The 15,079-nt window shown below is 45.3% G+C and overlaps 1 protein-coding gene across 1 annotated transcript in view; it reads left to right on the top strand.

The window, feature by feature from the left end:
* The window catches only part of shank2b (SH3 and multiple ankyrin repeat domains 2b), a 68,755-nt gene that overhangs the window by 31,629 nt on the left and 22,047 nt on the right, over nucleotides 1–15,079 (top strand). Inside the window, exons 11-15 of the mRNA XM_062547336.1 lie at nucleotides 1–36; nucleotides 1,562–1,675; nucleotides 8,964–9,045; nucleotides 13,082–13,164; nucleotides 14,538–14,662. The exon at nucleotides 1–36 is cut by the window's left edge and continues 122 nt beyond it. Of these exons, the coding sequence (XP_062403320.1) occupies nucleotides 1–36; nucleotides 1,562–1,675; nucleotides 8,964–9,045; nucleotides 13,082–13,164; nucleotides 14,538–14,662 (440 nt within the window). The remainder of the gene's footprint in view (nucleotides 37–1,561; nucleotides 1,676–8,963; nucleotides 9,046–13,081; nucleotides 13,165–14,537; nucleotides 14,663–15,079) is intronic.

Here is a 15,079-nt window from a genome sequence, read left to right as displayed (position 1 = left end):
GCGAGATCACTCTGTACAAGAACGACCGAGTTAAAGGTAACACCTAATCCACACCGGCACAGCCATTCTAATAGCCTAGTGTTATCTTAGCACTAGTTTGCCTTCAGATGGGAGAAATACGGATTTCAATGAAACCCATGAATAGGACTTCCTGCTTTCAATTATGTAAAATGATGATTTTTACATCATTGAAAGCAGGAAGTCCAACATTGAGATCCGTATTTCTCCCATCTCAAGGCAAACTGAGGGAATGATGCACGACCATTCAAAAACATGACTGGTTTTCTAAAGATACAAAGCTTAATGCTAATCGGTGAAGTGTCCCTTTGAACACAAGGCCATATTAGATCTGTCTTTGTCATACTTTCAGTCCCAAAGTTGTGAAGGATACTGCAGGGGCTGAGCAGGAGGTGGTGACTACAGCAGTGGGTCTGCTGCCAGAGAGGTCAGAGGAGATGCAGCATTCCGGCAGCACCTTCTATTAGGCCTTTGCTGGAGCAACTCTGTGTGGGGAAACAGGGCAGAACGTCTAAGAAGCTTTTATTGAGTGAGGGAATGTCTCCTCTCTCAACATGAGCTTCTGTGAGCTGAATTAACTTTGTTTGTGACGTGAGCTAGGAGCTGATCCGGGTTTTTTAACTGCATTAGGATCAATTCCCATTAACTATGCTGATAGCCCAATTGGAATCCTATGGAAGGTTTTTAGACCATAGAATAGAATGTGGCAGTGGTGGGATGGTTGGGCTAAATGCAGCACACTACATCCGTTAAACAAAGGCTGTTTTTTGTGTGTTGTTTTGTGTATAACCCATTTTACTGACATGAAAAGGTTACGTAGGATTGAAAATGGTCTTTCTCCTTATTGCTGTAATGATCATTCACAAAATCCTTTAACCAAGATGCCAGTATTAGAGGGTTTGCTGTACAACTTGTGAGGATTTGACCCTTCTCTATCCATTTAGTTATTGTACAAATCCTGATTACATCTCTTCTTTAATGCATTTATACTTGCAGTTCCAAGAGTGTAGTCATCTAATCTATAATACAGATATGTGGTCAGACTAAATAGAGTGGAATCTACACGGAGGGGAGACAGATGCTATACTTCAGTCTCTGTGTTAAGAGCTATGACCTGCTCTGGTAGCGTTCTCATTTATGCTGGCTGAGGCTGACAGAGGAGGCGACGGTGTCTTAAAGCGGGCCAGAGAGGGCTATGAGAGCTGACGATGGCTCACCGATCTCCATGATGGATCTCCTCTCTCACGCCGGCTTTTAGAGGAGCATAACTCACGCTGATGGCTGTGCTGGGGGAGAGGGGAGCCACCACGGTGAGGTCACGGGGGACGCGTCGTGTGCCTTCTGTCAGGGCCTCCCCATCCTCCTCTGCCCACCTGCACCAGCATGTGCGGGGGGATAAGGCCCCCTGCAGCCCCTTAAGAGAGTGAGCCCACTTTTATGACCCTACATCTGCCAAAAGACTGACAAATACACAGATCTGTAACACCCCCCCCCCCCCCCCCACTCCCTTTCTCTATCTGTCTCTTTTATTCTCTCGTTCCAGTGCTGAGCGTTGGAGAAGGGGGCTACTGGGAAGGCAGTGCGCGTGGGAATGTGGGGTGGTTCCCTGCAGAGTGCGTGGAGGAGATCCCCAACAAGGCCACCGAGGACCGACCCTGTGAGTCCCGCGCCGAGACCTCGTCTGAGGCTCCCATCGCACAGCACATGGGGGACATATGGGGGACACATGGGGGACACATGGGGACACACGGGGGACACACGGGGTCGCATGATGGCGCTGCTGATGGATCGCTCGGCCAGAGGAGATGCAGCGGGGGACTGGATGGCCATAGTCCACAGCACATCATGTTTTATTCATTGATCTTATTTGTTTGTATAGTATACATTCTACAATATTGTATATACAGTATATCCTCTCTGTAGTCATCTGACAGATGTTTGGGGAGGTATGGAGGGTTTGCTGCATTGATTTATTTGGCACTTACATTTGGACAAAAACCTATTATCAACACCCATTTGTTTTTACAATTGAACATCGAAGGAGCGTTAACACAGTGCAATGAGTTTTCACTGTTCTTCTGTGCCTGTGAAAAGCTGCTGGTCACTGCCGGTCATACAGTCTGTGTTGCCGGCTCCTTAGGTCATGTTGTATTCATCAGTTGCTGCTAGGCCTGACTGCACACATTAACGGATCCTAAATCTCAAGGACAATACCTGCAAATCCTTTTAAGCAGAGTGTAGCCTTGGGAACGAGGGGAATTAAGGAAGTTAAACTAGAGCACTGCAAATCAAAACACATCAGGATACACACAGAGCCACACTATACAGTACACCAGCGAGTCCCTTGAGGACACTGCTGTGCTGTGTTGTGTTGTACTGTTCAGTACTGCATGCCAGGAAACATGGCTGATCCAGCTGATCCAGATGCTGTGGTGATCTGAGCAGAGCCCTGTGAGGAAATACTGCTGCATGCATAGCTGCATACTGTATACGGCTGTGCACTGTGAGTCATGGACATGGGATGACCACTTTGAGGAGCCATGTCACTTGGTGTATGCGTTTGTGTGTGTGTGTGTGTGTGTGTGTGTGTGTGTGTGTGTGTTCACGTGTGTGTGTGTGTGCATGTGTGTGTGTGCATGTGTCTGCCTGTGTGTGCATGTGTGTGTGTATGTGTGCGTCTGTGTGTGTGTGTGTGTGTGTGTGTGTGTGTGTGTGTGTGTTTGTGTGCATGAGTGAGTGTGCGCGTGCGTGGCGACACAGTGCGTGTGCAAATTGGCATGAGGGGCCAGGGGCAACATTCTGTTGAAAGTAGTTATTCTGGTCCAAATGAAGGGCTTCCACATCAGTGCAGCCAGTGTGTGCCATGGCTCCAGAGCGCCACACGGAGGCTCCATGTGGCGCTGTACCGCGGGGCAAAGCACCAGAGGGCCTCTCCGCTGAACAAAGATCAGCAGGATCACAGCATCTCTCTCTCTCTCTCTCTCTCTCTTGGACGAGTAGGCTCAGTGTGGAGGGCCGTTCGCCAGGGCCCAGCGAGAAGCCTGGTTCATCTTCTGATTTAATGTCCGGACGGCTAAAAGCACCCAGAGCCATCCTGCCTCTGAATTAACATAGAGATGTATTGGACTAATCAGATAGAGAGGTTAGCGATAGTGGCTGTGTGTCCGTGTGTGTGGTGCGTCTGAGGGGTGCTCTCTGTGTGTGGAGAAGTCACTGGAAATGGACTGAAGGACATTGTGTGGGGGAGGAGAAATAATAAGAGATCTCTGCTGCCGCTGATGTAAGTGAGTGGACCGACGTCAGCTGTCATTGCTCTAATGGATGTGGCCCATGTGACTAACCTCTGGAGAGTGACAAGCTTTGCCGCTTTAGCAAGCGATGGTACAATGCCTCCTTGCAGCATTCAGTATGCCTTGTGTTGGAAAGGGAAAAAGGTGCAGTCTAATGCGATGGATTTGTCTTGTCCTAGAGGTTCCTCACAGTTCCTCTGCAATCACATGCCCTTATACACAGTCCTTACTCTGCAAATGGGAAACTAACCGACTGGGTCGCACCAAGCCTTTTACTCCCAGCTAGTAAACACATGACTTCTGGAGCATAGAAAGGACCTTTGCTCACAGTCACAGTGGTGGGGTAAGAGAAGAGCTGAGAAGAAATAATCAGAACACTCAGAATTAAACAAATGAGTGTACTACTAGGACAGTATACTGTATATACACTCAAGAATACTAACACGATGGATGTTGGATATAAATGGATAGAGCCAGTCTGGTTATGTAGTGCAGCTCTACTGTATGTAGAGCAGCTGGGTGGACGAACAGGTCACGTAAAGCAGGAAAACATGTTAATGATAGAAGCAGACAAAAATTATTTTTTTTATTACTACACATATTTTTGCTCTGCTGATCCTCCTATTCCTGGTCTATCATTATTGACTATCTTAATGAGTCCACTGCTGCCCATCCGAACAGACAGCAGTCAATGACATGAAAGTAAGTAGTGAGTATAGTAAATAAGTATTTTATTTATATAGTGCATTTTCTAGCACAGTGGCCACTCAAAGCACAGAGACAGACAAAGAAAACATAAACACTCAAAACCCCTGGGCAATGCAGATTCTCTTAGGGGGAACAGTGCATTGGCGTACATGTAAAGAATAAGGCTTACAGTTTATGCATTTGTAATACTTAACTCAGTGGTTCCCTACACATTATTTACAGTAAAGCAATTTCAGTCTATGTTTATCATCAAGGTATTAAATCATGGCACCAATCAAGGTACATTTTAATATTTTACCAGTTAAATCTGGACAGATCCAATACAGTTTTAGGATAACTCCATTCTTTGGGTCAGTTCATGTTAGACCCATGTCCATTGTATGTTTCTGTTTTTGTATTTGGGGCGGGAATCATTGAGTAACTCACAAATCACTACTGTTATGTTGTCCACAATAATGATAATATCATAATACAGCAATTCTGCGATACTTCAACATATTACAAAATATTAATGTATGACACATCAAAATATCTGTGTAAATGAAGAAGAAAAGGGCAAAACGTTGGAATAATGTATGCATCATGGCATTTTACAACTGAATTGAAACTGTACAAAGTACATAGTGTTAGCTGTGGTTCTTCCAAATGAATTTGACAGTGTTGAGAGGATCATACTCATTCAGTTGATCAAATTAGCAGATGAGTCTGTTTATAATGTGAATTGTAGAATTTCATATTTTGCGATATATTGGAATATCGATATTTTGCCCCAACCCTAATTTGCATAGCGTCAATAATAATTGAAATTGTCTCAAGGTTCACTACAGATAATAGTAGCTAGCCTTTCTAAAATAAAGGCTAATATTATATTACAAGTACAACATACTGTAGATGATCAATTCATCACCAAATAGATTCATTGAATCCGGCTGCTATGCCGTCTTCATTCGACCTGTTGTTCATTTGGTTTAGGCTCCCAGTTCCACTCTTTCAACTCTTTCATGGGTTTTGCACAGCTCCCACTTTGGGCACCATTACTTGATGTGAATATGTACAATGGATGCCAAGCAATTCCAGCCAGATCGCCCAGCTTGGTTCTTGTTGTGTACTATCTGGATTTGTCCACCTCCTCAGTGGTTAAGCAAAACTGAAGGCACACTGGAAATGGCTGTTTGGTCTCAGAGCACTTGGGTTGATGCCATGGCTAGTTGGTTCATTTGAGTGTGCCACGCTCTGGCAGGGAACAAGGTGTGAATGGTGGGAAATCCTGGAGCTCTGCAGGGACTCTACTCTAGCACTCCACCATGAACACCACAAACCAGAAACCTTGAAATCCCCATGGTATAATAAGCCGATGTGTTTGCCCCCATCCCCCCTTCTACCACACCCCCTCACACACACACACACACACAGCTTCTAGCCTTCTAATGTCACCAGTAGTGAGAGAGCTATGAATGGGGTAACCATGGAGAGTAACAAGGAAGCAAAAAAAAATCTACTCTGGCTGAAATCGGAAATTTGGGCTCGTAAATAGCTGTTTGGGGCACGATGCTATTTTTACCATTGGAATACTGCATAACGGCACACGGTGCAAGCAGTCACATAACACTCAGCTGTGGTGTGTATGCAGCACCCTTCTCTTCTGTGGCACCCAGCAGCATTTAACAACACCTTCATGCATATGATGTCATCGGTAGACAAGAAAATATTCAAATGGGCAAATGTGTCTTTTTTTATGCTCAAAACAGGCAGCGATATCACAGTGATGCATTGCATTCATATGGGAAAAAAAAACCCCTCATCATGGTAATAGTCTGCATACGTCTCCCAGCTCTGAGGCTGGATCCTAAAATGGACAGCAGCTCTATGTGAGTAAGAGCCCTGCTGCCTGTGAGGAGGTGCTGCCTGCCTGCCTGCCTGCCTGCCTGCTGCTGGGTTGAATAATAGTATAAGTATTGTGCCAAACTCACATGGACCTTTCAGAGGAACACACTCATGTACATCCCTGATTGATATATTTCCATGGAAACATCCTCTACACTGTACAGCTCTGTTGCTAAGGAGTGGGCCTTGGCAAGATTTTTTTTCCTTTTCTGAACCATCTTTTTTCCTCTCTCTCTCTCTCTCTCTCCCCCTCTCTCTCTTTCTCTCTCTATTCTCTCTCTCTCTCTCTCTCTCTCTCTCTCTCTCTCTCTCGGCTGCTCAGCACAGCGAGCGGAGCCCACATAGGATTCTTCTCCTTATCATGGGTTGCTCTTCCTGGGCTTTGGTTGTGGCTAAGGTTGGCTCATGCCCGCCACAGTTTGAGCGGTTCCAAAGTTTGCGGGTATGCGCTGGAGTCGTTGGCGGTGTGGCCTGAGGGGAGCACGGTGAGCGCTGTTGGAGCCACAAAAGGCTTCCATTTGAGAGAGGAGAGAGGATAAGCACACGCAAAGACAAGGGCCAAATGGACGACCTTCCCAGGAGGAAGAAGGTCCACTTTGGAGGTACAGTCCATGCTTTTGGAGAATGGAATGATGGAATCTGGGGATGTGGCTTGTGGGCAGTTGAGTTGGGAATATTGGTGTTAGCTGTTGCATATTGGTGCTTAGCTGTTGGGAATATTGCTGTTAGCTGTTGCATATTGGTGGTTAGCTGTTGGGAATATTGCTGTTAGCTGTTGGGAATATTGCTGGTTAGCTGTTGCATATTGGTGGTTAGCTGTTGCATTTGTGTGACTGTGGAGGACTGGGCTACAGTGTTTTCAGTGCTACAGTGCAGTGTTTTCTCTTAGTTTACCTTGTTTGCTGTGTTAATAATTGTGTTCATAATTCGATATGACAAGACCACCATTAATCATCCACTATCTAGGACATTGTCTTCTCATGAGTGCAAGTGTTATCTCTTCTGTAATGTGAGAGGGGATGATTTACTCTAACTAAAAATACATACATGTTGGAGCTACAGCCTACAAGGTCATTTATATCCTGATGTTGAAATCAAAGTGGGATGTTTCTTGTTTGTTTGATTTGGTCACTCTGTTTTATAGACACCAGTCAGATCCAAGATCTCTCTGTAGAAACCTGGGGAGCTAGATAGCCCAGCTAATTTACTATTCACTACTGTGGCTTCTGTCAGTGTCTGCACTTGTGTCAAGGGGGCTTTTTTCTGCTGTTGGTGGAGAGGAAGTGTTTGCACTCCAGATTTTTTACTGGAAAGTGCTAGACACCAGTGCAGCTTAGTAATGACAGGGTGTTTCATTAGCCCAAGAAAGAAAGTGAGCGAGAAAGAGACAGAGAGAGAGAGAGAGAGAGAGATATGGAGAGAGAGAGAATAAAAGAGCGATGGACAGAGAGAGTCGTAGACATGCAATTGATCATGGGCTCGTTTTGTTTACCCGTTTGATGTCTGTTTGATATGCGATGTAACAGCAGATGTGAGCCAACAGAAGAGCCCGAATGGAAGCTGCTTGTGTAGACCAGCTCAGTGATGAAAGTATCACGGGCCTACTCCGCACCACGGCTCAGAGCCGCACACTTGTTCAGCGGAATAGATTTGTGTGTTTAGAACCGCGCACCGCACACCCTCCCCCTCTTTTGCACTCTATCAAAAATATCTCAGCTGAACAAAGAAACGAGCGGCTGTGACTTTAACGGCTAACCAGTGAGTAGGTTGGAAGGGGGAAAGTGTCGAATCCCACGCAGCCTCCTGATGACTGATATCATCGCATATCAGCATAACTGCAGGAGAACAATAGTGAACAATAGTGAACAATAGAGCAGAGTTGGAGCGCCTGTGAGCCTTCACTCGTCTTCTCCCACAAGTGTGCGTGCGCTCACACACGGCCAGCCCCGGTAAACAACAGAGGCGATGCAAATGCGTGCGTGTCCGCGCCGCTATCTGCGGTGACCCCATTTTGACATTTGGTCATCAAGCAGCAAAGCGTGATAAGGAAAAGGAAACAAGGGAATCTATTTTTCTGTTGTACAGCATCTCACGAGCGTATACATGAAGCCAGGATTTATCCAGCAGTGGTGGTGCAGCTCCTCACGAGGATGGCAGCGTTGTCCCCCAGAGAAATATCCAGGTTATCAGCCAAGGTGGAGGAGGGGGTGGAGGAGGTGGATGAGGAGGTGGAGGAGGGGGTGGTCTCACTCACTCAGCGTTTCAGTATCCAGCCGCCCAGCAGGCAGTTCATTACCTGCCTAAGTTCCTATCTGTGCTGGTGCAGCACACTGACCATGTGCAGCCCCCATCCCCCTCTCCATCCCCCTCTCCATCCCCCTCTCCATCCCCCTCTCCCAGGACAGGACAGGAGCACACTGTGTATTGGAGCGCAGCCATCCAGTAAAAGCACACACAACAGGGTTATGGCTCTGCATACCTTGCTCTGGGTGCTGGTGGTGGTCCCACCTCTTCATTTGTTAAGTAACTCAGCTACCTGCCAGCACTCTCTGTGGCTTCCCATTATTATGCATCCTGCCTAATGTACAGTATATTGCCGCTTTTGAATGATCCACTCTATTAGGGAACTCAAACTTTGCCAATTGAAAGTTGATCTGCTGTAAAGGATTTACGGCAACCTTTTTTATTGTACAATGTATACAGTAGGGCTGAACACGGCTACCTGGAATCATTTTGTGCAATTATTTGTACAATTATTTTACTTTAATACTACAGTATATACACTATATAAGAATGCCTTGCTTCCAAAAGCCATCTGTAAGACTTTTATCAGTGCACTTTTACAATATTCATCTGTGAAATTTCAAACAGTATTTTCCTGCAGCAATTTCAGTTATTCTCTGTGAATATCCTCCTCTGTATCAACATACAGTATGTCAATAGTGTTGGTTGTTCAGACACAGTCAACAATCTCTGACAACAGTGAAGTTATGAGCTCACACAACAGATAGATTTCCGATGTTCAGGTAAAGAGTTCATTTTGTCTTTTGCCATTTCCCTTAGATTCCAGAGCTGACCGGTCAGAGAGAAGAAAGCTATTTCGACATTACACAGTGGGATCCTATGACAGCTTTGATGCATCAAGGTGAATATACACGTGCACACACACACACACACACACACACACACACACACACACCATCTGTGCAAACACAAACATGCAAATTCACTAAGAATAGACACTACAGTTGCCCTATTGAAGCACTGTTTCCGTTTTTTCATACATCTTTGCTATGTTGCTAAAATAACATTTTCAAGTTATTTTTAGGTTGAGTGTGCATTTTGTTCATATTAGAATATCTATTCTTCTACATTTTTTCCCTCCACATTACCATTGCCTTGACTTATTGTCTGACCTTGAAATATTGTTTTTCTCAGAAAGACGATTTCTCTGTTGGTTTGACTGACTTTAATTAAGAGTATTCAGGAGGGCTTGGCCACAAGATGATCAATCTATGATTCATGGCCCGGGACTCCTAGTCCTTATGTGTTCCTCCAGTTGCCCTATTTCATGTGCTGAAACCCACCCTCGTCCCCAATAACGGATCACAATATTGTGATGCACAAATGCTGTACAGTAGTAAATGCATATTTATGGCTTTAGCTCACAGTCCATCCACCAGTCTCATTCATTATGTAGGTAACTGTTTGGTCAGCTGCAATGCATTCTAATTTAAACGCCGGAATGGGCAGTATACAATCATTAGTAGTCTGTCCGCACTTATCTCAGAATTACAGCAACTGACCTTCCATAATTAGACTTGTGTGTAAAGCAGAATTATTATATTTACAGAACTACATCATAATTTCCCTAGTATGAAATGGCCGTGTTTATGCTTTAATGGAAGTGGGCATTATTTTTGTTAAATTACGGTTAGTAAAACTACGTTTAAACAACGTAAGCAGATCTAAGAGCCCTGCATGAGAGTGCTGCTGACTTCAGTGTTGGTAAGATCTCTGTTTCAGTGGTGTGAAAATGCTTACTGTCAGATGGTTGGTTATGTAAGCAGAGCAGGAGCTCGGGGGTCACAATTGCTTATGGGTAGTCATCTCCGTCAGGAACATAATGAATATCCTCACCATGTTGGGATTATGGTGCAGTAACGCAACCCCATGCTGTATTCAGTGACATATGCAGCTCAGACCTTACAGTCCTACAAGAATGGATAGATTGTAACACGGTAATATTTCCTCTCTTATAATGGCTAACATTTTAGTTTTTTTTTTAAGACAGATGAATCCCCTAAATATTAAAATCCAAATGTATTGTTTGTACCACATGTACAGGACATATATAGCATTGCTATTCTGTTACTCCCAGTCCTCGTTGTTATTTTAATACATGTTCAACAATGAAGGAACTGGTTGAACCATCTGTAAATGTTCGTTCTGTAATCTGCAATCTACAGTATACTGTCATCATTGGGTTACTACTGTATGACTGACTCCACCAATGAAACCTGTTCAGTGCCCATGCATGGGTTAGAATGTGTTTTGTCATGACGGCTACCGGCATGCTCCCGTCATTTCCAAACGCCGCACGGCACGCCAGTCCTGTCAGGCTGTGGAGGACGGAGAGAAGAGGATTCTCGGCTGTTTTCACCGTCTGCCCAGAACCAGCTGACACACCCTGTGTACAGCGCTGGTTTCCATGGAGACGCAGAGCAAATCCATGGCAGTGCAGAGTCGAATGCATCCTGCAGTAGCTGTGCACAGGGACAGAGTTCTCTCTAGGTAAACTGTGACTCTGTGTTCCCCTGCAGTGGATATGTGCACAGGGACAGAGTTCTCTCTAGGTAAACTGTGACTCTGTGTTCCCCTGCAGTGGATATGTGCACAGGGACAGAGTTATCTCTAGGACTCTAGGTAAACTTTGACTCTGTAGGCTATTCCTCTGCAGTAGATGTGCACAGGGACAGAGTTCTCTCCAGGTAAACTGTGACTCTGTGTTCCCCTGCAGTGGATATGTGCACAGGGACAGAGTTATCTCTAGGACTCTAGGTAAACTTTGACTCTGTAGGCTATTCCTCTGCAGTAGATGTGCACAGGGACAGAGTTCTCTCCAGGTAAACTGTGACTCTGTGTTCCCCTGCAGTGGATATGTGCACAGGGACAGAGTTATCTCTAGGACTCTAGGTAAACTTTGACTCTGTAGGCTATTCCTCTGCAGTAGATGTGCACAGGGACAGAGTTCTCTCCAGGTAAACTGTGACTCTGTGTTCCCCTGCAGTGGATATGTGCACAGGGACAGAGTTATCTCTAGGACTCTAGGTAAACTTTGACTCTGTAGGCTATTCCTCTGCAGTAGATGTGCACAGGGACAGAGTTCTCTCCAGGTAAACTGTGACTCTGTGTTCCCCTGCAGTGTTGTGCACAGAGACAGAGTTCTCTCTAGGTAAACTGTGACTCTGTATGATGTGCACAGGGACAGAGTTCTCTCCAGGTAAACTGTGACTCTGTGTTCCCCTGCAGTGTTGTGCACAGGGACAGAGTTCTCTCTAGGTAAACTGTGACTCTGTATGATGTGCACAGGGACAGAGCTCTCTAGGTAAACTGTGACTCTGTGTTCCCCTGCAGTGGATATGTGCACAGGAACAGAGTTCTCTCTAGGTAAACTTTGACTCTGTATTCCCCTGCAGTGTTGTGCACAGGGACAGAGTTCTCTGTAGGTAATCTTTGACTCTGTATTCCCCTGCAGTGTTGTGACTGGCCATGTGGAAACCGCCATATGGACGCCAAAGTACTCGCTGGGCTGCAGTGGCCAAGTGCATCATTCAAGACTAATGTCTAAATGCATTATTTCACTGAGAATTTCACACAGAACAAGACTAGAGCAAAGCCTGTAATGCAGAGCAGGGAACTGGTCTTTGGACTCATTTCCCCTGAGCTGGTGACCTGCACAGCTATTACAATTCATACGGAGACTTCCACAAATGCCTAAATCATTCAGTCAAAACCGCATATGTTATCTTAAGTGTGATAACTATTGTGCAATGAAAAGACAAAGACAAGGCTCTGTGACTTTGCCTGCAACTGCTGGAGAGGCTCAGTATGAAATGGAATTACACTAATAGCCACACAACTGGTTCTGACCAAAGGCCTTACTCAGTCTGACAAATGCCAGTCCTGTGCCTTATGTTGCTATGCCAACCAGGCTACAGTCAGTAGCATCTCTTCAGGACCTCTCTTGAAAATGAATTGTTCAGTTGCTGAGAGTCAGAGGTTCAGAAACCTCTTAGCACATTCTAATGCTATGCCGCCAGTTTAATATGAGAAAGCAGATTAAAAGCAGAGCAGATGTTTGGTATCCTCAACACCTACATTATTCTATTTTTATTCAGTGTCGTTTTGTATTGGATAGGCTATTTAATGAAATGTTTTGGAAATATGGTAGCCTACTGAGGTACTGTGTTCTTGCTGGTACAGATCACAGTATGTGTAAATTTGAAATAAGTATTTTATTCATTGGCCTCGTGCCAAATACAGGCTACTTGTTTGCAAATTTGACTGGGCCTTGTTTACTATTGCTCACTATGCTCGATTTCACCAGTCCGCGCTTTGAAAGTGCTTTTTATAGTGCCAAACACTGCGCGTAATGGTCTTTTCCTGGTATTCTTTTTACTACATTCCTCTCTGTCTTTTTTCCCTACACGTCTGTCAAAATTCGTTTTCATTCATGCATTCACTTACTGTCCGCCCCTACAGTAACTCTCTTCCTCTCTCTCTCTCCCTCTCTCTCTCTCTCTCTCTCTATCTCTCGTCTTCGCTCTCTGCTCCCTAAAGCCGGTTTACCCGCAAAGATTCTGTAGCATCTCATGTCTTTCTCGCGTGGATTTCATCCTCTATATGTTGGTGATGTTTGTTTGGTTTTTGCGTTTCTGTCGTTTGCCCTGGCCCTCGCCTTATCGCGCTGCTGCTCCTCCGACAGCAAATGTGGTATTATTCTCTGGAAGTAATCGCCGATGGTGCAGTTTAGCAACATCGCATCGTTCTGTATAGATCATGCCGCGAGGACAGCCGACGCCTGTCATGATGAAACATCACTCCGGGCGAACAGCTGTTGCGATGATGAGAATGATAGGATGTAATAACGGTCGTTATGCGCGGAATTTTCTCCACAGCGACTGCGTTATTGACGAAAAGACGGTAGTGCTGCAGAAGAAGGATAATGAGGGATTCGGGTTTGTGCTACGAGGGGCGAAAGGTAGGAGCTGGACCCAATTGTTTCTGCCTCCCCATCTTCATGCTTCCCTCACCGTTGTGTGTTCCCTGTCATCTCGCTTTAAATGATCAAAGTTGTCTTAAGACAGGCCAATTCTATTAGCCTTGTTTATCCCCACACCCCTCCAATGGTGTACAACTGTAGTGAAGAAAAAAGTTGCTGGTCCTTAGATTTACACTTGCAGTATTATGGTTCCTCAGAAAACAAAACACTGCATGTAATATTCACTGTACCCACTGCATACAGTGAATGCACTGGTGCATTGACTCTTAGAATAGCCTACCCTTGAAAAAAAAAATGAAGTTCACAAAACAAATAAACTAACAAAACAGCAAATGCATATGCATCCAAATACTTGTTTAATTTGTCAAGTGGGTAAAGTTCTCAAATGAAGCGGAAGCTTGATACCCAGCCTGTTCAGAGTTTGCCCAGAAGCACTGCTTGGCTTTTACCCTGTTTGACAGCCGTGTAGATGACCGCTTGAGTCGCTAAGTTACTGTGACAAGCCCAGAGCATGACATAGCACTGTCCATGTCTCACACATCCGTCGTAAATGTTCATTTGCACATACTGTGTGCACCTACAGTACATGTGCTAGAACTTGTTTTCACCACCACCCTCAGTCACACCACCCAAGTCCAGTCCTTTGCGCTGAGCAGCAGAGGCTGAGGCTGAGCTGAGGCACAGTGCGCTGGGGTGCTGGGGTGCAGTGATGCCCTGCTCTCGCCTGCACTCAGTGGAGGTGCAGCTGTGGCGCCGCGCGCACTGGACTCTCAGATCCTCCTCTCTGAGCGGGCCGGGCCGCCGGTGCTCCATATGCTCCTCTGTGCTGTGCATGTGCCCCCCCCCCCCCCCACATCATTAAACATGTCCTCGTCGTCCACTCATCTCGTGCCACAGAATGCCCTCATAACGCAGCTCAGCTGCTCAGCTGCTGTGATGTTGGACTTGTCTGTTGTTGACTCATTAAGAGAGCCGTTGTGCTGTGTCTGTACCATGACTGTGTAACTGTTCCAGGCTGCATTTATCAAATGTACTGTTGTGCCACTTTAGAACTGAGAGAGTTTTAGTTTTATATATACAGTACATATATAGAGAGAGAACTGAGCATAATATATATATATATATATATAGAGAGAGAGAGAGAGAGAGAAAGAGAGAGAAAGAGATTGTATAAGAAAGAGAGTGTACACTGGCCACTGTCATTTAACACAGCCCTTTTGGGTAACGTAACGTAGCCCTGTCTTTGGTCCAGAGTGCTCTCTCTCTATCTGTACATCCTCCTTCTGTACAGTGTGACTGACAGTGTGGTTTTCTTTGCCTGGGCTCTTGTCATGGTGCCTTCTGCTCCTCAGCTGATACCCCCATCGAGGAGTTCACGCCGACCCCAGCCTTCCCTGCCCTGCAGTACCTGGAGTCTGTGGACGAGGGCGGGGTGGCCTGGCAGGCCGGACTGCGCACCGGAGACTTCCTCATTGAGGTAAGGCTGTGTGGTCACTCTTCTGGGCTGCGTCAGATAGATAGATAGATAGATAGATACTTTATTGATCCCCAGTGGTTCCTTTCTAGACTTACAGTAACACGGCAGGCACTAGTTTGACATTGAGAAAAAAAAAATACATTTGAATAGTTTAATTACTGAAATATTTGATTAGTAGTAGTAAAACATTTCTTAATTTTATTTGATCAGAGATGTTTCAGAGATGGCTCAGATATGTTTTTGTGATTAACCATGTGTCATCCCATTTTTTGGATTGGTTCATGTTGGCAAATGTTTGTTGTATTAAGCTATAAGACAAGACTTCTACTATATAGGGTAAAGGGTATGTTTAGTCGATATGCAAATTGGGCTGTAAAGTTATCACCAAATGTTATATCTAGGCACTGTGCTATGCTA

Source organism: Sardina pilchardus, chromosome 10 (assembly GCF_963854185.1).
Source record: "Sardina pilchardus chromosome 10, fSarPil1.1, whole genome shotgun sequence".
Lineage (NCBI taxonomy): Eukaryota > Metazoa > Chordata > Actinopteri > Clupeiformes > Clupeidae > Sardina > Sardina pilchardus.
Note: the sequence above shows the minus strand (reverse complement) of the source record. Positions and strands in the feature narration are given on the sequence as shown.